The 14,378-nt window shown below is 39.2% G+C and overlaps 1 protein-coding gene across 8 annotated transcripts in view; it reads right to left on the bottom strand.

Annotated features, from left to right (window-relative positions):
• Positions 1-213: 213 nt before the first annotated feature.
• SASH1 (SAM and SH3 domain containing 1) overlaps positions 214-14,378 on the bottom strand; it is a 98,033-nt gene continuing 83,868 nt past the window's right edge. For all 8 annotated transcript variants that reach the window (XM_025895689.2, XM_018078156.2, XM_025895690.2 and 5 more), the window contains 4 exons: positions 11,737-11,850; positions 4,536-5,677; positions 3,845-3,976; positions 214-3,028 (listed from right to left, as the gene is read on the bottom strand). In XM_025895689.2, the coding sequence (XP_025751474.2) occupies positions 2,768-3,028; positions 3,845-3,976; positions 4,536-5,677; positions 11,737-11,850 (1,649 nt within the window). In that variant the 3' untranslated portion in view covers positions 214-2,767. The remainder of the gene's footprint in view (positions 3,029-3,844; positions 3,977-4,535; positions 5,678-11,736; positions 11,851-14,378) is intronic.

Genomic DNA, 14,378 nt, shown 5'->3' with positions numbered 1-14,378 from the left:
TAGCCAGCTTGGACTTTTCCCTTGCTCCAATATAGCTGCTGTCTACTTAATTCTACTCTGTTCTCGTCCCTGCCAGCAATCCCAGGAAGTCTCAATACTCTTTCCATCTCCTGCTTGCTGATAGTTGCCATGTAAGCCTCAGAGACCAACAACAGAAAAATCATCATTATTTAAAAACTACTTAATTTCTTTTTTTTTTCTTTTTTTTTTTCTTTAGAATCATAGAATACTGTGAGTTGGAAAGGACCCATCAGGACTCCAACTCCTGGCCCTGCACTGGACACCACAAGAATCACACCATGTTCCTGAGATCGTTGTCCAAATACTTGAACTCTGTCAGGCTCGGTGCTGTGACCACTTCCTGGGGAACCTGTTCAGTGCTCAATCACCCTCCGGGTGAAAAATCTTTTCCTGATATCCAGCATAAACTTCCCCTGACTGAGCTTCACGTTGTTTTCTCGAGTCCTGTCACTGGTCATGAGAGTGAAGAGATTGGTAGCTGTCCCTTCACTTCCCCTTGTGAGGATACTGAAGACCACCAATGAGGTCTCCCCTCAGTCTCCTCCAGGCTGAACAGACCAAGTGAACTCAGTTGCTCCTCATAAGGCTTCTCCACCAGACCCTTCACCATCCTCGTGGCCCTCCTTTGGATGATCTCTAATAGCTTAATGTCTTTTTTATACTGTGGTGCCCATAATTTCACACAGTACTCAAGGTGAGGCCAAACCACATTTTCACCAGCTGTACAAAACACCTCTGCTGTATGTTCCCTGATGCTGTCATATTAGAACATGCTGATTATCCACACAACAAGGAGATCATTACAGAGATTAACTTGAGAGTAATTTCAAGTTACAACAGTGAATTAGTTGCCTTCATACAATGGTGTGCAGTAGACAGGGGTGAAATTCAAAATGAGGAAAGTAAACCTAACACCTATCAACTCTACCAGGAGCCAAATCAGTTATCATCTGTAGTCAAATGCATATTCATGTGACTTAAAACATGACCATGAAAGGATCAGATATAGTAAAGAATCCTGGAATAAACATAATTTTTCGTGCATCGATCTGGGAGCATTTTATGAGGAGGAGTCATTAGCTCAATATGAAGCTGGGATAACTGAGGCACCAAATAGCAAAGTGCCTTGTCTGATTTTATACAGTAAATTGACATCAGAACTGATATTGGAAATAGTCACACATGCTGCCCTATGCCCAGGTTTCTACACTATCTCCCTTTACCTACCAGAGTAAGCTTACTCTGCCTTCCATGGAGTATTTGTACTACAAGAAGCTGAAGGATACCCTAAATATAGACCCCAAAGAATAAGCTGGCTATGTGCTATTCATGACAATCTGTATTTGGTATATAAAATGTATACCCAATATAGAAAAATAAAATTTGTCATTAGCCACATAGGCAACTGGAAAGTTTCACATGGATTTAGGCAGAAAAATATCATTACGTCATGGAAAAATGGTGCACCACATTTCCCAGAACAATGCTCTCTTTTAGTGAGAAGTAACATTAATGCAGTCAGGATGGATTTCAACTGTTCTAAAAATCACAGTGTTATTCATGAGACTATAGTAGAATTTCTTTTGTCCATGCAATGGAATTACTGAATTTGATGATTTCTGTGGGATATAATTTGCTTTTTCGGTGGAAGTGATTTTTCATTTGCAGAAACCCACTGTTTGGAATCAATATGGTCAGGATACCAAGTCAAAGCTGCAGCATAATGATTGACAATAAAACACAGTACACAGAATATGATTAAAATGAAAAGCAGTTACATATATACAAGGCAGTATATCTTGGAACAGTTTAGTAACAACAGTAAATGCAGACGGTAGTGAACAAGAAGTTAACCTGACAATCAAAACCTAGCATAACCCTGCATTTGTAAAAGCATCTCTACAACACAGAAAGTGTTATGATGAGGCATTTTATAGAAGCTACTTCAGCTGGAAATCACCCTAAGAGCAACTTAAGGGTGACGGGTTGAAACGAGGCTTGGGAAATGTGAATATGGGTAAGTGAACACTAGGTAACTGCTTAAAAGCTTATTTTAAGGCAAATAAAAAGCAGATTGCTAGAAAGTAGTTTTAAAAATGACCTCAGCTCTGTACAAATAAAAAGAAGCTTTCTGACTCTCCATGGGTTAGTTGCATTGGAGTGACAGAGATGGACTACACTGAAAACTAATTCCAGTCCATTAACTTTGGCCTAGCTAAAGGCTGTGTGGTGTATTGGGACCTCTACCAAGCAACAGAAAGGATGACCAGGGAGGGCTTTGTGTTTAGTTCTAGACTAAAACAAACAAAAGGCATTTGCCAAACAGCCTCTAACGGAATTTGCGCCTTGGCTTGTACCTGGTCTTTAGGACTGATTTCAGGTACCTGGAACCTAGAGGTACAGAAGACCTCTTACTAGTATCACTATCACAAACGTGAGGAAAATGTGCAAGGGTCCCTTAATTCTGCGAAGCTGTCTGGTTCTCAGGCCAACCCTGTACATTTCATGAAATAAGAATACTTTAGATGGGAGTGAGGGGGGAGCAAAGTACCACATCTATGTTACCTGGTGGTTGCTTCTCTTCTCCTTCAGTTGCCAAAGACTTTCATATCCTCTGAAGAAGATATCTGCCTGTCCTTGGGAGCCACTTCCTTGATCCCTTTAGCTATGTGAAGTAATTAGAGCAATACTGGTGCAAGAAGAAGCAGTGAATTCTCAACCAGGCAATGTCACACTATGGAGCATGTTAAATTGCTTCTGGATCAAGAGGTTTGAAGAGTCTTGCCGCTGCCAGGAGCTTGCTTATGTGCCTTTCCTCTGTGATGCCAGCTTTTTGAAGGAAAATTTGTGACAGAGAAGGCACTTTGCTCAGTGTGTTGAATCCTGCTTCTGTAAGCAGGCTGGAATACATAGGCAGACCAATGGAAATCAGCCAGTCAGATACAGAGGTGATGAGTCCTGGAGATACAGGTTTACGGCAAATTTCAGTGAGTCCTCCACTTGGAATCTGGGGAGTGAAAAAAACAGAAAGAAAATAGAACCCTTAATGTCAAACATATCTGCCTTTACAGCAAGTCTTTTTCTTTTTTCCCCTCTTCCAAACTGGTATATTTTCATAGCAGATGTTTCAACTTCTCTCATGTCAGATTTGTCAGTATGAGAGCAGTGTGGACTAAAGGGCTAAGATTACTTGGCACAGAAGCAATAATTTTGGCAATACAGACACAGTGGGCAGTATCCAGCTGCTTGGGTAACTGTCATGTGCCACTCTGAATTAGTCTGAGAACAGTAAAAAATATCCAGTAAAAAGACTTTTCAGAGTGATACGTTTAATTTCTCAGTAAGGCAAGAGAATACAAATTTTGTCTATTACCTCCTCAAATGGACCAAGTTTTCCTAGAAAAAGCCATGTTTTTGACTGTTTTCCCCTCCTGCTTTTGCTACGGAGGAGTGGACACTAGTATAGTTTAAGAAATAAAAAAGGAGTATAAACCCTTTCAGATTTCAATACAGAAGCATTTAATACATGTCACTCTTAGTGAGCAAGTATCTGTTACCACTGCTTGCAGTCTGCTTAGACTTCTAAGACTATTATTCAGTCAAGAGAAGGATATCCACGCTCCTTTCAAATACTAACTGTCCTCCTTTCGGGCAGGAGGAGGTATATCCTGCCCCTACAGTACCTCTACCTATGTTGCACCTGCTGGATGAATATAGGGAGCACATTTGTACTAGGGCTTCACAAGAATCTCCCTTTACTACTAGTCAGTCCTTTTAAAAGTCTGCTCATAAACAAGAAGATTTGGTTTATGGAAATACTCACTGCCATGCGATGCTGTTTCCTCAGCTGCTTTACCCGGATTTGGTCCAGGTTTGTGGCAACATCCTTTTCAGGCTGCTCTAAGTCTTCAGAGTACCTCTGTACCAAAGCCTCGGGAATGCCACAGCGACCGTGCTGAATGTTCCCAGCCAGACACAAAGGAGAGCAGACAAATTAAAGAAGTGTATCAATACAGACCAAAAAAGAAGTGTAGGATGGGAGCAAGAAGGAGCTTTCCTCGAGGTTCCATGAAAACTGAAAAAAGCAAACCCTTAGGGAGGGACTGGATCTTAAGACTCATTCCTTCCCCTCAAAAAAAAAGATGTCTAATTGATGCTATCAATTTAGAGTTCCTTGGAAGCATAAAATTTAATCATTACTTTCTTTTTCAGCTCTACTTCCCCACATCAGCAGAGAAAGAGACATTTCCATGCCTGGTCCACCAAGGCACCAGTGGTCTGAAAAGATGAAGGTTCAGAATAGGTCTGGGATTTCTCAGTCCCCCACAACACAAGAGTTCCTTTAGGCATAAAGTCTGATAGTAAAGACAAACAGAGTTATAGAATGTCTAATGTCTCAATGATTTTTGATTTATCTAGGCTGGTTACTCACAGAAAAAAATTACAGACAATAAATGAAAGGCTATCCCTTGGAATGCTAGCAGAATGAAACCATTGAAATGGTTACCACTTACCTTGTCTGAGTACGGTTCTTCAGTAAGATCAATGTCTTCAGACTGCAACTTGTTTTCTATCACCATTTCCAGATCCATTCCCCTGCTACAAGACACTTTCCTTGCTGAAGCAGGACCTAGCTTTACCACGTGCTGCTGAACACTAGCAGTCTCTGGGAGCTCTGACAGCCAGGGTGGGAGTGGGCTAGGAGGGGTATTAGGCTCATGTTCAGAGGACGTCCTATGGACAGGTACTCCATGACAATCAATGGGACCGGATGAGCTGGTCTTTTTTACTGGCAAACATGGTGCTTCTAGGCTTGAGTGGTTCCCACTTGTGGTCATGGGAGGATGGTGTAATCCATTAGAAAGGCGTTCTCGGCATTTTTTGGCAGGGACAGGTGGTGGTTGAGAAGGATTTTTTGGTTGCATTCTTGCCTCATTTGTGCCTTTTTGCTCAGCTTCTAGACCTCCCTTGAGGACTGGAGCATAATCAGCCCGTGCAAGGTCATGAAAGCCTTTACTTTGTATTTCCAGAGGCATCCTTGTATTTTCAGAGGCATGATGCATCACTAAGGCAGGCTGAGCTTCATAGTTTTTCAGGGGGAATGGAGCAGGCTTTTCACCTGCAGTTTCCGTTACAGAGCAGTTCAATTCCTTAGCTCTTCCCTTCTGAGAACTAGCAGCTCCCTTACTCTGCTTAGCCATGAAGTCATCTACCATACAGCTGCCTCCATGAGCGTGAGGTGGCAGGGCAGAGCCAGTTGCCTTTTTTGCTACATCCAGTGAATCCTGAGGAAAAGAACCTACTTGCTTGCTAGTGTCCTGTAGGTTAGCACTGGATTCTCCCTGGAGATCATCCAGCGAGTGAGATCTTGGCCATGTATCTACATCCTGAGGTCCATCCAGAGTTTCATAGCTCCGACAGACGGCAACCGGTAAACTTCTGCGGTTCTTCTTCAGACCTGTGATGGCTGGAGGTTGGACAGAGCCCTTCAGAGCATGATGTGCACAACCCAACCCTTTTTCCCCATGCTGTAGAGTTTCTATTGACTTGGTCAATGGAAGCGTGGGATAATTTGATAGCTGGTTTCTGCTGAAATCCTTAAAGCTACGGTCACTTGCTGATTTTGAGGGCAGAAGACAGGTTCTTCGAGTTTTACCTAGAAACAAGTAAATTCACGATTAAAAAAAAAAAAACCCTGCAGCATAAATTAGAGATCACTTATAAATGGTTTTGAAAAAAAAAACAAAAAAAGATTTATTCTCTCTTTGTTAACTCTAAATGTACAAGAACTCAGTGCCATTTTAAGCATATGAATTTGTGAACTTCAGGTTTATTTGCGAAGAACTAGTAAATGTGACCACATAAGTAAATATATTCATAATACTTAATATCCTTCCTATTCTCCAATTTGCAGAGATTTGAGGTTTAGCTCATATAAACCTTTTTCATGTAGAAACATCCTATCGTTAGAACTGATACCCTATATCACTCCTCCTGCACAAGAAAGTACAGGAAGACTGGTTTAGCACCAGCCCCTTTGTTAAACTACTTTTAGAAACAGCAGAGTTTTATAGAAAAAGATCTTATGAGATGGAGAAATGTTTCAGAAGGGAGTTTCAAGTGTGACTAGTATCAGCATTAGTCTCATGTCATATGTCTCATGTCTGGGGGGTTATCAAAGTGGAAGGTCTTAGAGATTTGGTGTTTTATTATAAACACTTAAGATGTCAATATGAATCACACGTTCTTTGTAAGCTTTATTTTATACTTTTATAAACACCACTGATTTTAAACAGTGAAGTCCACCAACTCTGTTTGACAGAAAAATCCCGATCAAAGGGACTGCGTCTACTAGAGTATTCATTACTTGAAATACAAGGTCTTTTATCAAATACTATATAGATGTTTTTTCTTTTTAACAAGACAGAAGTAAATTTATCTCAAAGCCAATGACCTCTGAGAATAACAGCACATCCTGAACAGTTATTGTTTTCAGGGTGACAGGGATACTTTCCCCCATGTACAGTAAGCTTTCTAAAATCAGGATAGATAGATAGATAGATAGATGGATAGACAGAGAAAGAGAGAGAGAGAGAGATAAAGCTCAAAATTTCTTTTTCCAATGGAAAGGAAAAAATCCAAACAGCCAAAACCTCAAACCAAAAGATTTGGCTAAATGCTATCAAAAGTCTGTAATAAAAGGTAATCAATAGCTGCCAATTAAAAGACCTGATCATTTTAGAAATCTGAGAGGTTTTGCTTACTACATCAGAACTAAAGTAATCTGGTGTACTTTTAAGCAATAGATGTTTTCTTCTCATGCAGCTTGCCTTCAAAGCGTTATCCTGAAAGAAGTTCAGTGTTTGGGTTTTGAATAATATACACTGCTTGCTTTGCATATGAATGAAAGAACCTGTTTAACCTAAAAAAGAAATAGCTTGCATTCTCTTGCATCTTACTCTGCTCAAAGAGTTTAAAAATCAAAGTATCCAGAAAACTAGAAAAGAAAATGGAGGTTACATTTAGGAAGAGATAAGGAAAACCCTCCCATCAAAAAAAGTTACTGTATCTAAAATCAAGGTGTGCCTACAAGGATGAATGCGAGCACACAGGAACTCCTTTCTCAGAAGCTGTATGGTTCGCAGTTCAACTCAAACTAAATATTACTATTTCCACAAAGTGCTAAAAGAGACACATCCCACATTAAAGTTGGCCCCCTAGCTACTACCTTGAGTTCAGGTAGCTCAGAGAACTAGCAGAGAGACCTCTCTGTCTGCATCTTTCCAAGGATCTTGGCCACTGCCTTCTGAAAATAACTTGAAATCACATTAAAGAGACGTGTAAGAAATGTTATATTCATTTTTTAGTGCCTTCAGGCACTAATGTCAATATGTAATGAGAATGGAAAGAAGTGTTCTCTTTCCATTATTCATATTTGCCAGCACATGTCTGTCTTGTGCAATAATTCACCCTATTGTCCGGGGCTTGCTGTCAAAGCTCACATAACAAAATCCATGTACCTTCTTTTCAATCTGAAATACTAACCAGGGGTTACACCAGTTTAAGGAAAATCCACTCAGGAACCTCAACATTGAAATAAAAGTTGTGAGAAATGCTACTCCTGTGCAATATAAGTTCTTACTGAAGCCATAAGGATATCTAGTAAGCAGCATTGCATTTCATTTCATCAAAAATGGAGTATGTCTGTGTAAGGGCAGTAGCCTGGGAATGGAAAAAAGAAGAAATGGGGAACAGGAAAAGGAAGAAGAAAAAACCAAGAAAAATGAGAAAAGCAAATTTTTCTTAAAGTAAAATCAAATCTTTAGTTCATTCTACCCCTGTTATGCTTAAAAATACAAATGAAGTTAGAATTGAAGTTCAAAACATTTTGTCTATAACATATATAATCAAACACGCCATCTTTAAGCTCTCTGCTTCAGAATGGTTCAAAAGATACTGCTGGGTTCAATGTTACTGCTTTGTACAGAGGTCGCTGGTTGAGAATGTAATTTCTTTTATGTAGACTTAAGTCAAGAGCAGTATCAGGAGGGCAGCTGTGATTTCTCTTTTTCCATCTGTTCCTTCCCCCCTCCTGACTGCCAGGTATAACTTCATTATGCTTCTGTGAAACTAAGAAAGGAAGGCAGTATTTCCTGAAAACAGACTTTAAAACATATTTTTAAGTTGTTTTCATAAAGTGGAGAGTTACATAAATAATGTCCACAAATGTAACATTCCCTACCTTGAGAAAAAAAGAAGAAAACAAACTACAAGAGTTAAAGTGTATAGCTAGTAAGGTTTAAAACACATTTTTAATGTTAGGATTTTTGATAATAACTCAGTCTTATGAACCCCCAGTACAGTTAAGCAGTCTAATGCCTTTCATAGTGCTGTTAACCACGGTGGCATCTCTGATTTAAATGTGCGCAGAAGGACAGAGGTGATTGGGTAAAAACTAAGATTACAAAGGTGGAACTTGCATAAAATGAATGAAAAGTTTATATTATTTCCAGGTTCAGTTCAAGCTATGGTGAATACTTTAACTCTTCTATTTAATGTTATGGTGCAGTTTTTGCTAGACAAAGCACTGTCCACCTCTCATGATACTTATTATTAGATTACAGACATGGAACTTTTAAATTCCTTGTCATCATCTGCCTCAGAAGAAAAGAGACTATCTTGGGGAATATTCTAGAGCCCTCAATTTCTAGAGGTAGCACAGCTATAGCAAAAAATTTTCAGTCTTTCCCTTAGTACTTCTTTTTCCATATGGAAGACAGTCCTCAGAAATTTAAGTATGCAAAACCAGACACAGAATGCATTCAGTGGCTTGCCCAAATCCATATTTTATTAACTTCATTTTGACATTACTTTATGTGGTTGTATTTTGGGTGCATTTCAAACAGGTCTGTTGACACAACAAAGATGATGGCACATTAGACAATAGTAGCCTCATTGCTTTTTCTATTGATTACAATCTAGTAAAAATGCACATTATATTAGGCAATGTGGCCACCTGTTTTGTTGCTTCCTTTTCTGACTAATTAGGACTGAATGTTTAAGTGCTTAGGATGCCTGCCTGGCACTGTGGAAATCTGGGACTCAGTTTCTGAACAAGTCAGAGAATGCCCTTATCCCACCTGATAAAGCTGTGGTTTGTCTGCTCATTCAACTCTGTGCATTGCATGTGCAATTCTCATCTCTTCATGTCCCTTAAAAAAGTTATACAGCATAAGTAAAGCTTCAAAGAAGCCAGGCATGACCAGGGACATGAATGACCTATAGGGAATAATTAGTAGGCTTCTCAGACTAGAAAAGAGATGACTTGGGAAGGAGTATGACAGAAGTCATACACAGACACTGTTAGGTATGGAGGTTCTATGGAAGACAAGGGATGTTCATAAAAAGTTTCAGAAAAATGGATGAATGCCAGGAAAGAGTACTCAAATTTTGAAGTTCTTAAATGATGAATTCCCCAAGAATGTCTTGGGAAGCATCAAATATGCTTGCTCTGTTCCTATTCTGTTCTGTAGCTATCTGCTTTTGTCTGGTCCTGTGAAAACCAGTTTTCCAATGTGGTTTCCAAATGAATCTGAGACTGTTAATGCCTGCATGCAAAACAAGCCCAATAACTGCACCACTGTCAGATGTTTAAAGGACAGCTTGCTCTCTCTGCCTTGTTTCTATATGGACTAATTGTCCATAGATGGTTGCTTTCTGCTCTGAGGTTCTTCTTGTCTAAGACGGGATAGGTCACAAACCATATGTTCCTTGCTTTCTGTGAATTGAAATAAAACCACAATGCTGCTGTAAGTACACTGTGGATACCTAAGAGAATACCCAAATTTTTCTGCAGTGGGACCCAGAGAAGTACTTACAAAACATACATGTGGACCACTGCTATAGTACATAGCAAACAATTTTCTAGCCAAAATATAAGAGTAGCTCTGAAATCTTGAATTGATACCAAAAGATCCAGTATCAGCCCCAAACCAGACACTACAGAAGTCATCAAAATATTATGTATAAAAATTCCTCAGAAAATCTGAAGATTGGTTCCTTCTCAGAATGCATTTGCCCTTTATGAAGTGCTGATCTGCACAATATGATGTTTATACCAGACAAATGACTACCCTTATTTTAAAAGATGAGAACACAATCTATTTTGAAAACAACATGCATACAAACAACTATGGTCCATGAACCTTGCAAACAAGGTGGAGTAGATTTCAGATTAACTAGCCTTGACAAAATCTCTGAATGAATCCAATATCAAATGTTCTTTTCATAATGGTTTTCAAACCAAGCACTAAATGCATTTGTGAGCAAAAATGATGCAGAAATGCAGCAAACCATTCATAAAAAGCAATATAAAAATCATCAGCATTTCACGTGCTAGAAAACTCAGACAGGAATATTAGTTTAAATGTAAGTATCTAAGCAGACAGGCAATGCCAATTGCTTTCTAAAGGTTTTATTATATTGTTAAAATAAGGAAAATGTACAGGCAGCACTTTAATTTCAGTGTTACAGCTATCATTATGATGGCACTTAGAGACAAAAATGAAAGGAAATTGTCACACATGCCATATATTTAGCTATGGTTCTATTCCAGCATGCCTACTGGATGTGGATTCGTATTCAAGAAAAAGAACTCCCTGCTTTCAGGAATTTAGTATATTGTTGATTTCAGGCATTCAGCTTCAAAGTAAATTCTGATTTTCTTCAACAAATTGTTATTTTTGAGCGGGAGACTGACAGAAAATGCACATACTAAGAGAAAGATCTTTAGCTCATATTTTAAATTGGAAAAATAGTCACATACAGTATCTATTTATTCTGTTCTTGGTTTCCTATTTATGCTGGATGTCAGTGATGAAACCGGGCAGTCTGAGGCCAAACCATGGCTCAAATGCTTGGAGTGATAATGCCAAACTCAAACCAGTATTTTATCTTTTAATATTTCATCCCTAATGACAAATTTAGACCATCTCTCAAGTAAAGCATGCTCTGTTTTTTTTAGAACAGAGACAAAAAATCTCTATTATCACCTGCCTTAGTAATTTTTCAATGCATCACCTTTTACTGATGCAGGATAAGGCAAAGGGAACTGATATCATTAGTAACTTTTTCTTTTAGTTTATTTCCATGCAAACTTCTCAACTAATTAACTTTCTAGTATTCATACACTAAGAAGTCCTAAATCTCTGCAGTTGGGTTCTGATCAGAGGAGAATGCAACATGCAACCTAAGCAAACACAAAAATATGGCCTAAAATAGAGAACATTTTTTCTTAACAGAAAAAATCCTCCTAATCTCTGCAGAGTTCAGAGACTTCTCCATCGGTGATCCCTTGGACAAGGGCTATTGGTGTGCAAGTAGTGCAAGTCTCAAGAAGCACAGTGGCATGAGAATATGACTGGGAGTGGAGAAGGCAGGGAATGGTAGTGAGAGTGCCTGTTGCCCTAAGATCATAAAAGAAAGACTATTTGTGAAATGTGATCTGTTTCCTTTATTTATGCAAATAAATAAATTAGAAACAGTAGCAATGAAAACCAATGGCTAAAGCCAAGAGGGAAAGAGGTAATCAGAGCAAAGGAGAAAGTCAAGTGTGAAGTAGCTTTTGTTAGCTAAGAACAGGAGGAGAAGTATATGAAGTTATCTACTGAAAAAAAAGACTGAAGGAATTTTAAGGCTCATTGCTGTCACCATTACCATTCTCCAGGTTTTCACTGCTTTCGTAGCAGCCAGAATCCCGAGGAGAGCATCCGGTTAGGCCTTGGCCTTCAATGAGAAGTTTCTCCTGAGATCCTGACTGGTCGCTGTTACCTAGAGGATGTGAGAATACAGTGAAAAACAGGCAAACAGGAAATGTGACTGAACTTCTCAACCTTCCATTTCAAACACCACTATTTTGTGTGTCCGGAGAAGGGCAATGGAGCTGGTGAAGGGTCTGGAGCTCAAGTCTTATGAGGAGTGGTTGAGGGGGCTAAGGTTGTTTAGCCTGGAGAAAAGGAGGCTCAAGTGTGACCTTAATGCCCTCTATGACTACCTGAAAGAAGTCTGTAGCCAGGTGGAGGTTGGTCTCTTCTCCCAAGTAACAAGTGATAGGACAAGAGGAAACAGCTTCAAGTTATATCAGGGGAAGTTTAGTTTGTGAACTAAGACAAATTTCTTCACTGAAAAGGTGGTCAGGCACTAGAAAAGGTTGCCTAGTGCAGTGGTTGAGTCATCATCATTGGAGGTATTTAAATGGTGTGTAGATGTGGCACTTAGGGACATGGTTTAGCAGTGGACTAGGTTGGACTTGATGATCCTAAAGGTCTTTATCAACCTAAGTAATTCTATGATCTTTCCTGTTGTATTAATTGTATCAGACCACTGTTTTATAAAAGTGAGCATTAGGAAAAGCCATCACAAATGTTGGAAACATTCATCCTGTTTGGTAAATATGCAACAGCTTCAGCAAGAGTGTGAGGGAGCAGCATGGTACATAATAAAGCAGAATAGAATTCACGTGCGCAACTTAAAACCACGGAAATTTACTTAAAATGATGCTGTAAAAGTTCTTTCTAAGACTTAAAAAAACTCCCAACACTGAAAAAAAGAAGAAAAAAACACTGAAAAGAACCAACTCAAGTAAAAAAGAATAAAATTCGAATTCTGAATTACCTTTGAGAAGACCGAGAGGAAGGATCAGGAGTGGGTCTGGTACATTAGATACTGTCCCCTAACAAAGGACGAAGGGACATGGAAGAGACTAGTGGTATCAATTCCTTCCTTCCTTGGTCTATGCAAAAAGACAACACTCAAGTGTGGTCCACTCAGGCTGCATAGACTGGATTCCAGGAATTTACTCAGAATGTGTTGTCAGAAATCATATTTTGTAAAGAAGCTAAATCTAGAGCTAAAGATAAAGAAAACCAACCTCATGATGCAAGGATACAGTTTATGCTGTGGGTTTCTATATCAGCAATGAAATGTCAGAAATGATTATTCCAATTCCTACTCTCAGCACATGACAGGTAATTATGCGGTGGAACTATGTACTGTTGTCTCTCCCAGGTTAGAGCTGTCTGGTTCCCACTTCTCTTTCTCCTCATCACCCTGACTTGGAGCTGGAATTTGTACTTTCCAACCACCACATCTTCAAGTTTTCAAACCAAAATTGAAGGGCCTTGAAAAAATTATTTCTTCAGGGAAGTAAGCATTCTAAATAGGTCTGCAAATAATGAAGAGAAGCTCATGTTGGGTGACAAAAACCTACTCTGATATTAGTGAAAAGACCCTAATTTTGCAACTGTGGCTTAATTGTGGGGGTAGAGAAGGGCAAAGAAAGAACAGATGACTCTCTGGGAAATGAACAAGAAAGCCACATGTCACTGGGAACTTGGGCCACACAGCACTGTCTAAAGATACTAATTACACATATCACTATAATTGAATTAAGCATTGCCCACTTAACAAGCAGCTGTTTAAATTGCTGCTATGGCAGTTTAAGATAAAACACAGGAATTTGCACAGAAGCAGCTGAGAAAGCCCTCACACAATCCATTCCGCTGATTCTGCTCAGTGGATACTAATATCCTGCCGACACTTGGGGATGAAGGGGAAATTCAGCACTGTCTTAGGTTGCTGTAACTAGGTCCCGCTTATTGCTATGCAGCAAAGACACACTCGAATTCAACTGCTATGCCTTACTCCACTTTTCCTTATCTTTGCAACCACTTGCCTGAGATCACATGTACAGTGGGCAAAATTGCACTGCTGCACATTAGATATGTGGGTCACTGTCTTTCACTCTTTGCACTTGACTGATATGTTTGCTTCCTTTGAAAATCATTGTTTTGTCATATATACAACCTGAAGCTACCTATACAATCCTGCAATTAACAGTCCCAAGAACCATATGAATGTGCAGGTAAAATTAATTCACATTACACTTCTCCACAACTCTCTGAGCTTTGAATTTTTTCCTATCCTTGATAATCTTAATCTCGTCCCTCTAGTCTGAAGATTTCTTCTTTCCTATTCTCTATGTGTCAGACTCTTCTTTTGAGTAGGTTATCTCATGATTTGTTCTTGAACATCAGTATTCTAAAGCATTATGTATTGTACACTTGATATTAATTAAGTTGGGTGGCAGGGCTTACACGAACAGAAGAATTTTGGAAGAACTAAAGCAAATCTTAAGTCACTCCTCAAAAATCTAACATGTTACATGGGGTTACCGTGGAAGTAACTCCATTAGATAAAAAAAAAAAGGGATCAAAATCCTGGAACCAGTTTTCTGTTTTAAGGTGTTCACAAGGTTCTTGGTAGAGCTCTAGTAAAACAGAAAACCTCAAACATCCCAC

This window comes from Manacus vitellinus, unplaced genomic scaffold (assembly GCF_001715985.3).
Source record: "Manacus vitellinus isolate BGI_N305 unplaced genomic scaffold, ASM171598v3 scaffold_4_pilon, whole genome shotgun sequence".
Lineage (NCBI taxonomy): Eukaryota > Metazoa > Chordata > Aves > Passeriformes > Pipridae > Manacus > Manacus vitellinus.
Note: the sequence above shows the minus strand (reverse complement) of the source record. Positions and strands in the feature narration are given on the sequence as shown.